General features: G+C 48.7%; 1 protein-coding gene across 4 annotated transcripts in view; it reads right to left on the bottom strand.

The window, feature by feature from the left end:
- Positions 1-16,219, bottom strand: part of PLXNA4 (plexin A4) — a 512,377-nt gene that overhangs the window by 122,827 nt on the left and 373,331 nt on the right. For all 4 annotated transcript variants that reach the window (XM_063153651.1, XM_063153652.1, XM_063153649.1 and 1 more), the window contains exons 6-7: positions 3,864-3,987; positions 131-284 (exon numbers count right to left, since the gene is read on the bottom strand). In XM_063153651.1, coding sequence (XP_063009721.1) covers positions 131-284; positions 3,864-3,987 — 278 coding nt within the window. The remainder of the gene's footprint in view (positions 1-130; positions 285-3,863; positions 3,988-16,219) is intronic.

Below are 16,219 nucleotides of genomic sequence, written 5' to 3'. Positions count from 1 at the left end.
CCCTGCTTTATTCTGGAACTCTGCCCAGCCTCTGCCCTAGCTCAGATTCACAGGGCATCAAGGACAGATGCAGGGTGTGGGGTGAGGATGGGAGGGAGAGGTGCAGGTGGAGGAGCTGTGGGGTACTCACCATTCTCTGTGATGATCTGGGGCACCTCCTTGGCAGCTGGAGAGATGCACTGGATCTGGCTGCCCACCACCAGCCCATCCATCTCCGAGAGGTCCTCGAAGGTGCAGTTGACTCCTGCAGACAGCTCGGGGACGTTGTAGGTCTCCAGGACCAGCTGCAGGCAAAGACGGAGGGAGAGAAGGAGAAGCAGAAAAAGAGAGAAGAAAGAACACTCAGCCAAACACCAGAGCTGGGCCAGCAGGAGAGAATTACACTGGAGAGGTCGCACAAAGAGCCTCTTGCTAGAGAGAGCATCCTCCTTCAGCAGAAAGCAGCGACTGGGGAGAGGGACAGTGAGGAGGGGAGGGCACGAGATGCTGGTGCTGGCACAGGTGGCAGGTGGCTGTGCAGGGACACCTGCACTGCAGTGTCCCACTGCTGGCTGGGAGGTGCAGGGCAGGGAGTGCTCGCTGTCTGTCATGCAGGTGTCAGGTTAGGCAGGGAGTCTTTGGAGCCAGCCGTGGGTCCCAGGGCTGTGGTGGCCCCCAGGGTTTCTGAGGAAGGTGACTGCTACTCACAAGAGGCACTCTGCAGACTCCAGAGAAACTGGAGCGCTCCAGTCTAACTCTCTACGGGCTGCTCTGCCAGCACCAGCAGGGGGGAGCACTCTGTCCCCAAGTTTCCTGTGTGAGGAGAGTCTAGTTACAGCCTGTCACAGACATCTTTTATGGAAAATCCTTTCCTGAGGATTTTTCCTCCTGAGAAGCTGAAAGGCCTCAGGAACAAAATGTAAACAATGATTATCTGCTGCTGTGGAATGCAACAGGTGCATCTGTGATTGGTCCATGTTGGTTGTTTCTAATTAATGGCCAATCATAGTCTGGCCGGCTCAGACTCTCTGTCCGAGCCACAAACCTTTGTTATCATTCTTTCCTATTCTATTCTTAGCCAGCCTTCTGATGAAATCCTTTCTTCTATTCTTTTAGTATCATTTTAATATAATATATATCATAAAATAATAAATCAGCCTTCTGAAACATGGAGTCAGATTCTTGTCTCGTCCCTCAACCTAAGACCCCTGTGAACATGGTCACAACAGCCTTCAGTCCACCACAAAAAAATCCCCTGTCTCTACAGGCACAGAAACCTCTCCTGCTCATCCCACCAGTTGGCTCCTCGTGCTATCCTGGGGTTCCATATGGGAAAAAAAGCCATGAAGGAGGATTTGCCCTTGTTTTTGGAGTTCACAGCATCCTCTGGCATTGCTCATGGGAAAATTAATCTCAGGGCTGGTTTGCACCATGTCCATGCTTTGGAAGAGCACAGTCATGCTGCCAGCTTCCCAAACAAAGATCCTGTCCCACGGCTCTCCATCACTGAGGGTTCTGCTCAACTCACCAGGCCATGCCCGAACACAGAGGGCACCCCAGGGGACACCAGCACCTGGTAATTGGTGCAAATTTAATGGTTTTGTGACCAAACACTGGAGCCAACCACTCAGCACAGGATCAACTGCAGATATTCTCCACACTTGCCTCATCCCTGAGCTGGCTGAGGTCCCTCTGAGGTGACAGCCACTGAAAGGAGACACAGGTGCATGCTGAGGTGTTGTTGTACCAGCACAAAGAGCAGGGCTCAGTCCAGGTGACAAAGCAGGACAGATGAGAAGGTGACATAGCACTCAGTGCTCCCACACAGTGTGTTTCCTCTCTTAGGGAAAGGCTGGAGCTGTTTCTCCACACTGAGGACCATCAGGGAGGAAGGCTGAGCAAACAGGCCTTAGTCCTGGATGCCATTAAGCCTTTGTGAGAGTAGGATCATTTTGGGGCCATGGGAATGGCAGTGGGAAAGGTGCTTTTTTGTTTTGGATGGGGAACAGGAAAAAGGTTTGGTTATTTTGATGGATTTAATACTGAGGCTGAATTCATTCTCCCTGCTAGCAGTGGAATCTGGAACCTGTCCTATTAACAAATCTCCCTCTGGGCATGGGTGATGCAGGAGGAAGCTGTGCCATGCAGAAGATGACACTGGTGGGCAGAGCAGTGCTTGGCCACAAGCTCCATGAGCCAGGGCACACCCCAAGCAGACAAGAAGTCCTACATCCCACATTCCTGGGACAGCCTGGACCCTTCCCTCAGCAAGCAGCTCCTCTCAGACAGCCCAGAGCAGTGAAACAGACTCAGGTAAGATTTTCCAAGGCTCTGTTAGTGCCCAAAATTTAAAATCATGGCTGACCACACAAACACCTGCTCTGCCTCCATGGGCAAGAACTCACTGTCACTGACACTTTGCTAGAACTCAAGATCCTAGCATTCTAGATTTGAGATTTGCCAAGGACACCATCAACCCTCTGTTTGTTCACCTCCTGGTTTGCCTCTGGTGATGGGATGAGCTGGGTCACCAGTTCAGCTGGGACTGGGCTGAGACTTCCATCAAAAGGCCCATGCAGAATGTTGGGTAAGAGATGATGGCAACTTCTGATCCCAGCAGCTCTGGGCTGACTCACCCTGGGAGTAACCCAGAGGAAAAGGTCTCTTATTCTGTTATCATTTTCAGTCTCCCCGAGCCAGCCAGTCCCCCAGGATTTATTCCAACATGAAAGAATTCAACAGCTACTGAGAGAATACGGAACGGAAACCTTGAACTCCCAGAAGAACAAAGAACTTAAGATGTCTCAGATCAGTTTTGTTTGAAGCCTGGGGAAAGTAAAGTCACAGCAAAGTTAAGAGGCTGAAACAAAGCAGCAATGATTGGACATGCAGGCTTTGAAAGGCTGATTTCATTATCCCTGGAGAAATCCAAACCTGTCACCTGCTGGAAGGGGTCTGGCAGCTGCCTAAATTCCATTTAGGCCTTTCAGGGTGTGGGGCTAATGACCAGCTTGTGTAGGGATGGAGCTTTTAGGGCCTGCATTATTAACTTAATTGTAGCCCAAATTAGCATGGTCAAAAAGACAGAGCACTGGTAGCCTGAGAGAAATGGGGTTTTGTCTCCTTCTTGGGGCAAGTTGGGATCTCACCACATCTGGTGCTGCTGCCATGAGTCAGGAGGGAAACCACAAACTGGTCAGATCTTCAGCAGAGATTTCCTGCCTCAAGCCCAGGGATGATCAGGATCATCTGCTGTGCTGCCAGCACTCACTGTGTGGTTTCCTTGGCTGCTGCCTGAGTAGCTGGAAGCCAGAAAGGCTAAACCTTGTGATGTAGAAAGTCACAGGAGACAGCAGGAGCCCTGGAAACCTCAGGTTCCTCTACACGGCATCCTGCCTCTCTCCTCCCTAGTGCTGGAGCAGGATGGACTTCCTGGGGACTTAGAAGGAGACATTTCCACCCAAAATGATAGGACTTGGAGCTCACTGACATAATTAACATCATCCTTCACTTGGCTTTCTTCTAGAATGCAATTTCTAACCACAAAAATGTCCCTCGCCTAAAGCAATTCATTAATTCCTCTCCCATGGCAACACAAAACGCTTGCAGGACACAGAGTCCCTTCAGACCTGTCCTCACAGACAACAAAGAAGACTCTTCCTAGTCCACTTCTAGACTTCTAAACAGAAAATAACCAATGGCAAAATGTCAGAGAATAACCAATGCCAAAACGTCCTCCTGTGGCGAATCCTTCCCTGCGCCAGCAGAGCCACTGGGGAAGTTAAAGGAATCTGGAGAACCTCTTGCTGCTGAATCTCTGGATCTACCACGCTGCACAGGCAGGTGAAACCCAAGGAGAGGGGGCAGGGGTTGTCATTGCTCACCAGAACGTTGTACTGGGACACGGAGATGTTGTTGGGGTGCACGGTGAGGCGGACGCACTGCTTCATCTCCGAGGCGAATCTGCGCGGCTCGCTGGAGCGCTCGCACCGCTCCTTCCTCGTGCAGCTGGGGAAACACGAACAGACAGGGACAGGGTGAGCACACAGCCAGGCTGGCAGCGTGGGGACAGACCTGGGCAGTGGGAGCAGCACTATGGGATAGAAAGTTGGCTCTGTGCTCTTTGGGAGGGCACAAGTGGAAAACCATGCTCGCGCCCTGGCGCGCTCCGGCTCATGGGATGATGGGGAATATCCTGAGCTGCAGGGTGTTATAAGTAGAAAAAGCTGCCAATTTATTTTAAAATGTTGCAGAGTTCTCAGGTTGGGCCAGTTGCTGCCAGGGTGGAGTTCTAACTGTTTGCTATTGTAATCACTTGTCGTTGATGGTTAAGAATTCCCCCTTTTGTTGAGTGACACCCTGCTGCTTCCTGGAGGATGGCACCCAGACGGTGAAGAGGAGGAGACCTCGAAGTTAGCATGCAAATGACCTCATGCAACAGGAGAGATCCCTCACCAAACCTAGCCAAAACCCCTACAAAAAATGAGCTCACATGAAATGGATGAATCGAAGGGATGTCTAGACGTGAAGAACAGGATCTAGTATCTGCTAAGACCCTTTTTACCCCTCACCCTAACCTGTCAGATAGACAGAGGACCTCAAATGTTAAACCAGGAAAGCAGAGAATCTCCTGATCCTCTCATGAGGAGAGAACCCCCAGCTCTGCCCACAGACCAGTGGACAAAGCTGCGCTGTTCCTCTTCCTCCTCCTTGGAGTCACTCCTGGGAGTAGCGGTGGCGTGAGCACAGACCCGTTAGTTTTCCCCACCCGAGCTGATCACTTTTAATAAAGGCATTAAAAAGGAGAAAGGTCTCGTGCCCGTGTCTATTTCAGTTAGTGTGGACAGAAAGTCAGCTCTGTGCTCTTTGGGAGGGCACAAGTGGAAAACCACACTTGCGCCCTGGCGCGCTCATGGGATCGTGGGGAATATCCTGAACTGCAAGGGAACCACAAGGATCATCATGCCCAACTCCTGGCCCTGCACAGGATTCCCAAGAGCCCCACCATGTGTCTGAGAGCATTAACTGCTGCTGGCAGCTGTGGGGTTGCTCAAGCAGACTGAGGAGTCACAAGGAACCTGTAAGAGGAGGGAGTGTGATGAGTGAAAGCTCCATCCCAGCTGCAGGAATTCTGTCTCCCCACACACCAGCACAACCTTCCCTGGGCCAAACCCCCAGCCCTTCAAACTCTGCTGCCCAATGGCTGGGGAACACCTTAGGCAGGGCTGTCCTTGTAGGGAAGCCATGCACAGCCCATGGTTTTTGTTCCTCCTGAGAATGCTGCGCACTTGTGGTGCCTCTGGGCTGCTGGTACCTCACCTCTGGGATGGAGCCAGCCCCCAAGCAGTTATGCCTGCAGATTAAGGAGTTTTTTGCATCTGCCTTTGTGGGATAGACCAATAAATACTTATAATGTATTGTAATTCAGAAGTAGTTAGCTTCTGATTGTGATGGTGTGAATGATAACATGTGTGTTGTCTCACCCTTCTCATAAGATTAAAAATAGAATAAAAGTTTTTAAAACACTTCTCAGTTGCCCCATCTCTAGGTCAGAAAAGAGTATAATTCTACATGTATTGAAAATGGCTGACTAGAAGTGCTGAGAGTTGAATCTTAAAAATTTAGGTGTCCCCAGTAAGTGACAGCCCAGTGAAATCTGTGTGCACACACTTGGGCTGCACAAATGCATGAAGTTCACACCACTCATTAATTGTTGATGTTTTCAGTGCTGTCACTCCCCCTCATCTCACCTGTGAGGTGCAAACACAACCCAGAAAAGTGGATTGGTGGCTGTTTCCCCCGTTTCCAGCCAGGTTTGCACTCGTTTAACATAAACCACATCTGTAATTCACTCCACACCCGCTGCCAAGGCCACTGCTCCGAGGAAGGTGTCTGCCTGGAAATCCACAGGGTTAATCCAAAAGGACAGCTCCAGCTGCATGCCAATTACCTCCTGCCATTAAGTTAATGTTATGGACTTGCACAGGGTGTCTTCAATGGATTTTGTTATTAGCAGTGCTATTACCCCCCATTAAAAGCAGCTATAAAGACTTAAGTGCGGATGTTAAATTATTCACCCGCTCCCAGACTTCAGAGTCTCACTTGTGAGAGAACCTGGGGGCTGCTGGAGCTCCAAGATCACCCCTCAGCATCCCTGCTCCTTGGAGCAGACACTGCACCCTTGTGCACGGGGATTTGCAGATGAGGATCCATGGAAACACACACAAAAAATCTCTATATGTGGTTAATCCAAATGTTACAAAGCTTGAGGCTGGCTAAAACTTCAGGGCTTGGCTTCTCTCTATGGAATGACTAGATAAAGTGATAACCCCAACTCCAAACTCCAGTTTCTCCATCTTTCTGGCAAAGTTTTGTATTTCCAGAGGAAGAAGCCATAAAGGGATATTTAGGCCATTCTCAGCACACTTTGCAGGTTTGAGAGAGCAAAAGGAGCACTGCAGCTCCCGTTCTCTGCTCCCCAGGAGTCCTCATCCCATTAAATCTCCTCTGGCACTGCCACACGCTGGATCAGGAATTTTAAATGGGCACTCTCCAGAGGGTTGGACCAACAGCCCATTAAATATCCCCAAAACTCTGAGTCCCCCATGGTGGGACAAAAGCCAAAAGGCAAAATGCTGACCTGAGATTTTTCCAAGCACTTCCATAAAACAAACAGCCACAGCAATCCCATTAAAGCTCCACAGGGTGTGTGGGAGCTCCTCTCCCAGGAATAGCTTGGAAGGGAAACCTTTTTGGGCTCAGAATCAAAACACAAGTGCTCAAATTCTTCAAGGTGTTCTGTTATCTCCCATTTGTTTCCTTCAGCTGCAGCACAGCAGAAATATCTGAATTTTCTAAAATTAAGCAGGCTCAGTTCAAATCTGTGGATATGGATTAAGCATCCAGGAATGTGGTTTGTATTCCCAATCCCACCACTGAGCAGGAATATAATAATCCACATTTTACCTTGCTGTTTACAGGTCATACACATTTAAAAAATGAAACTTTTCAGACCAAACTCTCGCTGCATATTAGACTGATGTGCGTTGCAGCCTTGATATCTGCCATAAGGTGAAAATAACGTCATCCAAAGCATGAATTTATGAAAAACCAAACCAAACTAAGCCTGGGTTTAACATAATGTTAAGGCTGCTGTGTCAGGGTCTCAGGAATTAGGGACTGCCAGACTGAAAGCAGCTTCTGTACTTCCAAATCTGCTGCCTGCACTCACACACTGCAAGCCAGATTTTAATTACAGGATCACAGGTTATTATTCCTTTTTTCCACGGTGACCTCAATTCTGCCACTTCCTAACTTTTGACTTTCACTGTCTGACTTTTTCAGTGCAATTCCTCAGTTGGAAAAGCTCTAAATACCCGGAGCTGGAGTCTGGTGGTGGGGGAGCTCTGCTGAGCTGGGCTCTGGGTCAGGGCTCAGGCTCTGGGGTCAGCACCCACAGCTGCCTCAGGAATCAAACCTGAAGGGATGGAGCCACCTGCCAGTGGCTTTGGGAGGTTTGTGCATGCAGAAAGGAGAGATGGTGGTGCCAGGACATTCCTCTGGCTGCCCTGGGTGATTCCAGACCCTGTCAGGGGGCTCAGAGACCTTGGCACAGAGTCACAAACACCTGTGCCTTTGATTTTAGCCCATGGGAACAATTACCAACTTTGTGTGAGAATTTACAAGCCACAAGAGTTTGAATAGAATGTTAGTGAATTTATCACAGGGTGAAAATGTAGAATTTTGAGTTTTTAGAATGGGGGTTCAGAAGCCAAGTTGGAGAGATTTGGGTGTGCCTTGTCCTTCTTCTTCTTGTCCTCCATCTTCTGGGTGATGGTGGTATTTTTGGATTGGTTTAGGATAGAGATAGACTGTCTAACAGAGGTGATAGGTATTGGAAAATTATTGTGATTAATGTCATTTTAGTATAAAAAGATAACACCACCCCAAGGCGGTCAGTGTGCCTCAACCCAACCTGCTGGACAGATCTCAGCAGGTCAGAGAAAGAATGTAATGGATAACAGCAAATAAACAACCTTGAAAAGCAGAACAAGAGAATCCTGACTCCTTTGGCTGCCAGGCTGGGAGAAGAGACTCTCTGACACATCTCAGGGTCATCCTGACCACAGAGACTCCGAGAGCTCCTATTCAGATCATTTTGTCCATAGTTTGCCCCTTCTCCTCTCCCATGACCACCTCATCTCTCCTAAGCTGGAGCACACTGTGGGTTCACACATCACACAAGGTGTCTGCCCAGCACTGCAGCTGAAGTTCTCCATGTGGTGTGTTCTCCTGTGATGGATTGCCCTGAAGAAAGGGAGATTTAGGTTGGATATTATGAAAAAAATCTTAGAGGGTGGTGAGGCCCTGGCACAAGTTGTTCAGAAAAACTGTGGCTGCCCCTGGATCCCTGGAAGTGTCCAAGGTTGCACAAGGCTTAGAGCAGCCTGGGATAGTCCCTGCCCTTGGCAGGGGGAGGAATTGGATGATTTTTAATGTCCCTTCCACCCCAAATCCTTCAGTGATCCTACAATTCAGAAAAAGATACCTGACACAAAGCAATTTTCTCCCTCCAGCCTTCCTTTGAACGACCAAAATTGTTCTGCCCTCCCCAAATGAGGAAAAAACAGCAGAGAAAGTTGTTCCAACACATGCAGAGGAAAGTCTTTCCCTCCAGCAGCAGCCTCAGATCCCTGGGTGGTGAGGCTGAGGCGCAGGAACAAAAGTGACAAAGGATCTGGTCACAGAAGGATCTGCCCAGAGGGGATGTGGCAGCCCCAGAAGTTCAGCAAACTGTAAATAAAGGCAGATGGACTTTTAATAAATAAGTACATCCAGGCCCTGCTGATGAAAGTGGTCACCTGGCAGGCAGCTGGGCTGAGGGAGGGATAATGAAATATCCTAACCTCAACTCATCATTTCTGCTGTCCCTGGTGGCAGTCACTGTCTACCCTGGGAGCTCCTGTGGCTCTCACCTGGTGTGCTTATAATTGTTTACACAGAAAAAAAAAAAAAAAAACCTTTCACTGCCAAATTTAATATAATAAAATAATAAAATACCTGTAGCCCCAACATTCCAAGGGTGTCCATACACCAAGATCCCTTTCCACTGCCACACTCCCTAATTCCTTAATTGGGGGATGTGTAGCTCCCACCCAGTGGCACCACATCCCACTCCAGGCCACTAAAAGAGCATTTCCCACCCCTGAGCTTGTTTTGATCATGGTGCAGACACCACACCTCTCTGGGTGCCTCACCAGCAGCTTCTCTTTCACCATCAGCTGTGACTTCAACAATTCCAAGTGTCCTGCTTGGTCCAAAACCATCAGCACAAACACTGAGGAGCTGCTCCTACCACTGAACCATGAGGAATGTGATTTCCTCCTCATCTCCCATTAAGAATAAATACCACTGGTGCTCACCCTCTGCTCACCAGCCACCAACCAATTATTTTAATAATGTTCAATTAATACTTTCCTCTTCTCTCGTGTCTCTCCCCCAAGAATCTCAGAGGACTTTGCCTGCAGCTAATTAAACTTCAGGATATGTCCATGAGGTTGGAATTAGAAGGCAGAGACAGGAAAGTGAGGCACAGACTGAGAGCAAGGCAAAGTCTGAGGTGGAGGTCCTGGTTTGGGACACCAAATCATCATTAAATCACTAAATCAGGCCATTAATTCCCTACATCCAGCCATTATTTCCCTAAATCTTGGCCAAACCAAGCCCAGACTTTCATCTCCATCCTCCTGCTGTAGACAAAAAACCCCAAACCACCACGCTACACACATAACCCCCCCCAGCCCCCCAAAAATAACCTTTATTTTTCTCCTGACCAAGCCTTGCTTGCTCATAACTGTTGAAAAAGGAGAAGATTTGGATTCTGTTTGACTTTTTTTCCCCATGATTTCCCAAGAAGGAGACTAACATATCCAGCTATTTGAATGTGAGACCCAAAAAAGTCAGTTTTCTGGCAATGGAAAAGGTCTTATCTGCAATTCTGTTAATTAATAACAAATTTCAAGACAAAAGAGCGGTGATTGGATCTGATCAGAAACTGCTACTCAGAACAGAGTGTTTGGGGGCTTTTTACAAGTGGTAATTAGCACACAATGTAATTTTTTTTTTTTTATTCAGTGGGGAAAAAAAAAACATCAAAAATTTTTAATTCCCAGAAATAAATTCTAAAGAAATGAATCCTTTTTGGAGAAGCCTCACCATTTGATGCACAGCAGTTTTCTTTTGACTCTGGGTGTTCAGGTGGCCTCTCAGGGAAGGAGAGGGATGTGAAAAATCTGTGTTTGATGGCAAAGCTCAGAGACAACAGCTCAATGGTTTGGGTCATCCCAGCAGCCCCAAATGACACCTTTCCACCACCTCCAAACAGGTAATTTGCTGGAATCACTCTTTTGCAAAAGGTTTTGACATTTCAGTTTTCCTTTCTGGTTCTAAACAGTGACATTTCCCTCAGGGGATAAATTCCCTCGCCCTCTGATGGATCAGCTCAGCCCCCCTTTCCTCACACCTTCCCTCCAGTGCTGGGGGGCAATCAGGGTGAGGAGGGGTCACCAGGCCAGGGTGGGATATTTTGATAAGATAAAAGTTTCACGTTGGAATTCTTATTTTCACCCCCAAACTGCTCATTCCTAAGCTTCTTTGTGGTGTAGGGTCCTCCCCTTGTCACGTTGGGAAGATCTCAAAGTCCTGGTTAACTCAAGGTTCTATTATATCCATTGCTGAGGCAAAGAAGTTCCCTGGATTGTGTATTGTGCTTTTTTTTTTCCTTTTTCCCTTTTCTTTGGACCTGTTTAAATCTGCTCTGTCCTGAACACCAGAGGAGCACAGCAGCTCCAACCTGTGGCCCACCAGGCTGAGCGTGGGCCGCAACATTTCCAGCACTGATAAGAGATTGGAAGCTACAGACCATGGGGTGACTTTCTGAGTTTGTCATCTCTTCTAGAGCAGCAAGAGGTTTTGTTGTTTAATATTGTTTAGGTTTTATTGTTTAATAAACAGTTTTTTCCCACTTTTCTCCAAGGAGGTATTTTCTCCCAGACCAGTTGGGTGAGGGGCCGATTGAATCTGCTTTCCTAGAGGAGCCCCTTTGGGGGTTCTCTCCAAAATTTGCCCTGAACCAGGACAGGAGTATAGCTACCAAACGTGGAGAGACTAAGTCCTCATAGTCCAGCCAATAGTTTGCCTAGTAACGTCGGGAAGGTCTCAAAGTCGTGGTTAACTCAAGGTTCCATTCTAGTCCATTGCTGAGGCAAAGAAGTTCCCTGGACTGTGGTTTTTTTTTGTCTTTTTTCCCTTTTCTTTGGACCTGTTTAAACCTGCTCTGGCCTGAACACCAGAGGAGCACAGCAGCTCCCACCTGTGGCCCACCGGGCCGGGCCAGGCCTGCGACATTTCCAGCACTGAGGGACTGATAAGAGACTGAGTGAGCTGAGCTGCAACCCAGGGAGGGACTTTCTCAGTTTGTCTCTCTTTCTGGAGCAGCAAGGGGTTTTATTGTTTAATATTGTTTAGGTTTTATTGTTTAATAAACAGTTTTTTTCCACTTTTCTCCAAGGAGGTCTTTTCTCCCAAGCCAGCTGGGGGGAGAGGCCGATTGAATCTGCTTTCCTGGAGGAGCCCCTTTGGGGGGTTCTCTCCAAAATTTGCCCTGAACCAGGACATACTTTAAGCTGGAGCAGCAGAGAACCTAGGAGGTGGCAGAGGGGTTACTGGCACTGCTGCAGCCCTTGGGGATCCTCCTCTCTCTCTACATAGTCCCAAGTTCCCCAAGCAAGCAGAGGCTGATGGATCCCCAGAGCACTGTGCCAGCATCACCCAGGGGTGCCTGTCCCTGTTCCCATGAGGAACAGGCAGGTCTGAGGTGCCTTTGGGGAGTGATCAGCAGAGGGAGCTCAGTGGAAGCCAAGTGCAAACCCTGGGAATGGCATTTTCAGCCAGAACTGGGGGGCAGCAATCTAGGAAAGATTCAGGAGAGAGATGCGTGGCTTTGGGAGGCTCTGGAGATCTAAATTATCTGGCTCAGGCTCATCAGTCTGGTCCCTCTTTCAGGGTGAGATGAAATGTGACAGCTTCATTCCTTAGTGGGCAAAAGTTTTTTTTTGATTTTCCAGTCAGAAAGAAGGGTGAGAGGAGAACACAGCAATTAAAGGAATCTGGGAATGCATGAAGAAATTTGTTTTAGCCCAAATCTGACCAATGTTCAGAGCCAGCTTTGGGTCTCCTGAGATGGATTTATCACCAAGGGGGAGCAAGGCTGGGGAAGGAGGGAGCAGCTGAAATTTGCCTTTCTCTCTGCTGCAGCCAAAGCAATTTTCTGGCTGGAGCCAGGAAAAAGGGAGAAGACTCAGTCCCACTCTCATGTAAAGTTTAAGGTCAGTTTTAGCAATGTTTTGACATTTTCCAGGTTCCCTGGGGGTCCTGAGAACAGGGATGCCATAAATGTCGAGACACAGACATAATTGACCTTAAACTTTACATGGCCATGTGGTGAACACCCCACTCCCTCCCTGCCCTCTCTGTTTGGCCTCCAGGCTGCCCAGGGCATGGCTGAAATTTAGCTCTCCCTGGCACCAAGAAGTTTAATTTGACCAACTGCCCAGGATACTCCATTCTGGACAAAAAAAGGCAGGAGATGCTCCAGGAAAAGTGACAAACTTGAGCTGGGATAATGCACAGGATTATTGCTGGGAAACCTGTCCTGCTGCTGAGGAGTTTTCTCAGCAACTTCATGAGTATCTGAGGAAGGAGTTGAATATTTCATCTTTGGTTCTAACCACAAACAGGCTCAACTCACCAAAAGCTGCTGTTTGGGCATCAAAGATGAACTGGACCAAGGGGAGAAAGCCATTGGGGGAAGTAAAAGCTGTAGGGTCTTTAATATGGGCACCAAGAGATCTGTAGATTTTTCCAAAAGGACCTGGAAGTAGAAACTCAAAAAATCTGGAATTCATTCTGTGAAGCTTTGCATCTCCTCAGGGCAATTTTTAATTGACCACAAGCCACAAAAATCTCCAGACCACCATCCAAAGCTGCTCTTCTCAACGTCCCAGTGGGGCATTGAGATAAACTGGACAAAGAGGGGGGAAAGACACTGGGGGAAGTAAAAGCTGTAGGGTCTTTAACATGGGCACCAAGAGATCTGTAGATTTTTCCAAAAGGACCTGGAAGTAGAAACTCAAAAAATCTGGATTATTGCTGGGAATAATCACTGGGAATTTCACTCTTTGGAGCTTTGCATCTTCCAAGGATGCAATTTTTAAGGGGCCACAAGCCACAAAATTCTTCAGAACCACCATCCAAAGCTGCTCTTCTCAATGTCCCAGCGGGCCAGTCCTGGTTTGAAAGAGCAGAACTCCATCCCTGTCCTTGTGCTGCAGTTTGGGGAGGGAAAATCTGCCCTGCCAAAGCTGCTCCCCGCAGCATCACCGCCCCTGTCGCCTGGCCAAAGAGGAGCGAGGCTGCTAATTGCTCTGCCTGCTAATCTATTCTAATGCATGGTAATAGAAGCCGAGTTTCTGCCCTGATAACTCGTGCGGCTCACGCTGCGGAACCGCAATCCCCCCGCCCGCCCCTTATCTCTGTCCCCAGGTGGGCTCCTCCCTGCAGCCCAGCCATTGTGCCAGCCCACCCCCGGAGCCCCACGGGGCGTGGGGGCAAGGGATTTATCCTCCATCACCCGCCCTACAAAGCCAAGAGATCCGCAAACAGCATCCTTCCCCTGCCTTGGAGGATTTCATGCCCCTTCTCCTCTCCCCCAGCATCCCTCTCCCTTTCCTTTGGGGGATTTCATGCCCCTTTTCCTTTCCCTGAGCCCCCTCCCCAAGTTTCAGCATCTCTCCCCCCTCCTTTGAGGGATTTCATGTCCCTTCTCCTTTCCCCCAACTTCCAGCATCCCTCCCCCCTGTTTTGGGGAGATTTTGGGGAGATTTCATGCCCCTTCTCCTTTGCCCCCTCACCAAATTTCCAGAGCTGTGCATTGTCTTGGCCCTGCTAATCTTGCGTAGGGGAGGCGGGGTTGGAGCATCAAATGCAACCACGAGTAGCCCAGATCCTGTCCTGCATCAAGACAGGCTAAGAGACAATGATTTTCCATTTTCCCATCTCCAAGGGAAAATCTGAGAATTTCCACCACAGCCAGAGCCCATGGCAAGCCAGGCTGTACCTGCAGGCAAGAGTCCAAACTGGAAAAATGGAACAGATCATCAAAATTGGGGATCTGCAGTCTAAGATGGGGTGGCCCCAAGAACCAACACAGATCATGCATGGCTGGGGTGTGGCCAGGGACCAGGGATTTGAGCATTTTTCACATGCAAATCCCTGGAAATTTGGAGCCTTTGTCCGATAGAAGAGTGAAAATCGTTTGCTGGCACAGGGGAAGGAGGGTGTGGGAATGAGGAAGGGGCTCTGTGGAAGGTGGTGTTGAAATAAGCTGTTGAAACCATCCATCCATCCATCCATCCATCCATCCATCCATCCATCCATCCATCCATCCATCCATCCATCCATCCATCCATCCATCTCAACTCCTCAGCTGGTTGACATGGAAAAGTGGAGATCCTCAGTGAATCACAGGATCATGGACAGGTTTGGCTTGGAAGGGACAATAAAGATCATCCATGTGCAGGAACCTTTCACCACACCAGGCTGCTCCAAGCCTCACCCAACCTTGGACACTTCCAGGGATCCACGGGCAGCCACAGCTTCTCTGGACACCCTGTGCCAGGGCCTCCCCTTCCTCACAGCCAATAATTCCTCTCAAAAATCCATTCCTAAATAATTTCCTGCTGTAGAAAGCAGCCTGAAAACAGCCAGCACACATGGGGGATCTCCTCCCTCCATCCTCTGACCCTTCCCAACCTCTGCAAGGGTCAAAGACGCAAGGAAAGGACATCTCTGAAGTGGCAGTGTCTCTGCTTTGCTGCCCCTTCAATCACAGCCCTCCAGCTCCTTTTGCTGCTGAACTTACCAGGCACAACACAAGCCTGGTAGCTGAAAGCAGGAGGAAAATCTTAGAGCACAAAAACCACAGAAAAGAGGCAGAACTTGAGCCAAAGGCATGAGAACTGCACTCAGTCCAGGGGACAGAAAAGGAATCACAGGAATCTGCCTTTTGCCATCTGCCTGTGAATGGCTGAGCTTCAAATGGAGATGGAGAAACCCCTGGAGGCTCAGCTGAAGGCTACCTGAGTAATACAAGCTCCTGTCTCTGAGGAGGCAGCAAAATAACTTTCCCCACACTGAATTCACTTAGAGGCATTTTAAAGAAAATTAAAAGAAGACGAAAGAGAGAGAAAAGGGAACGAGGCTGCTAGATAAGGCAAGTAATTAATGAACAAAATTACTTTTCCCAGAGAGCATCCTATCATGGTGCTTCCTATTCATGCTAATAATATTTGTGAGTGTCTTCCCCAGAACCTGGGCTGATAACACCCACACTCTCCTGTGCTCCTACATGCTCTCCTCTGCAAGGCTGATGCAAATAATCTGTTCAAAGGGGCTCAGGTTCTTTGTTCCTGGCCTGATTCAGAGAGTCATCCCCAAATTCTTTGTGGGAGCTTCTCTCAAGTAATGCCAAGGAAATTCATTTGGTATTTTCCCTGTCACTGTGGTCCAAATGCAAAATATCTGTTGGTGAAAATGATGGGAGGTACCCTTGCCTTCAGAAAGGTCAAATTTGGGGTGTCCTGCACCTGATTAATGGTGCTGAGGCTTCCTCAAGGCTGCAGTGAGACCTGGAAGTCCTCCAGGTGGAGGGTTTGGTGCCACTTCAGCCTTGTCTCTTAGAAGGCAAATCAGGTCTGTGTTCAAGGATGATCTGTAAATAACAACTTGCAAACACTCACAAGCAACAAGCTGATCTTCAAGGTCCTTTTGTTGCAGCAGACAAAGGGCAAACAGTAACAAGAATTTGGAAACCAATGCTCAAAATTCAAGCTAAAAAGATGTCTTAAACACTTGGAAGAGATGCAAGCCAACAGAAGGAGCAGTGACCCAGCCCTGCGTGCTGCCCTCCTCCTCCTGCTGGCACCAGCATCCCCACAGCTCTTGGGTGATCCACACTGGGAACCAACCCACATGAGCTCAGCACAGAAAATGGCTCCTTCCAGCCCCAGCTCCTTCCCACTTGGCTCCACAAACACTGGTGCCAGCAGGAGGAAAGGAGAAGATAAAGGAACAACCAGAGCAGCTGGAGCCAGATGATTGGACTGCTTCTCAAGGCGGTATA

Source organism: Melospiza melodia, chromosome 4, assembly GCF_035770615.1.
Source record: "Melospiza melodia melodia isolate bMelMel2 chromosome 4, bMelMel2.pri, whole genome shotgun sequence".
Lineage (NCBI taxonomy): Eukaryota > Metazoa > Chordata > Aves > Passeriformes > Passerellidae > Melospiza > Melospiza melodia.
This window is presented reverse-complemented; position numbering and strand designations above follow the sequence as displayed.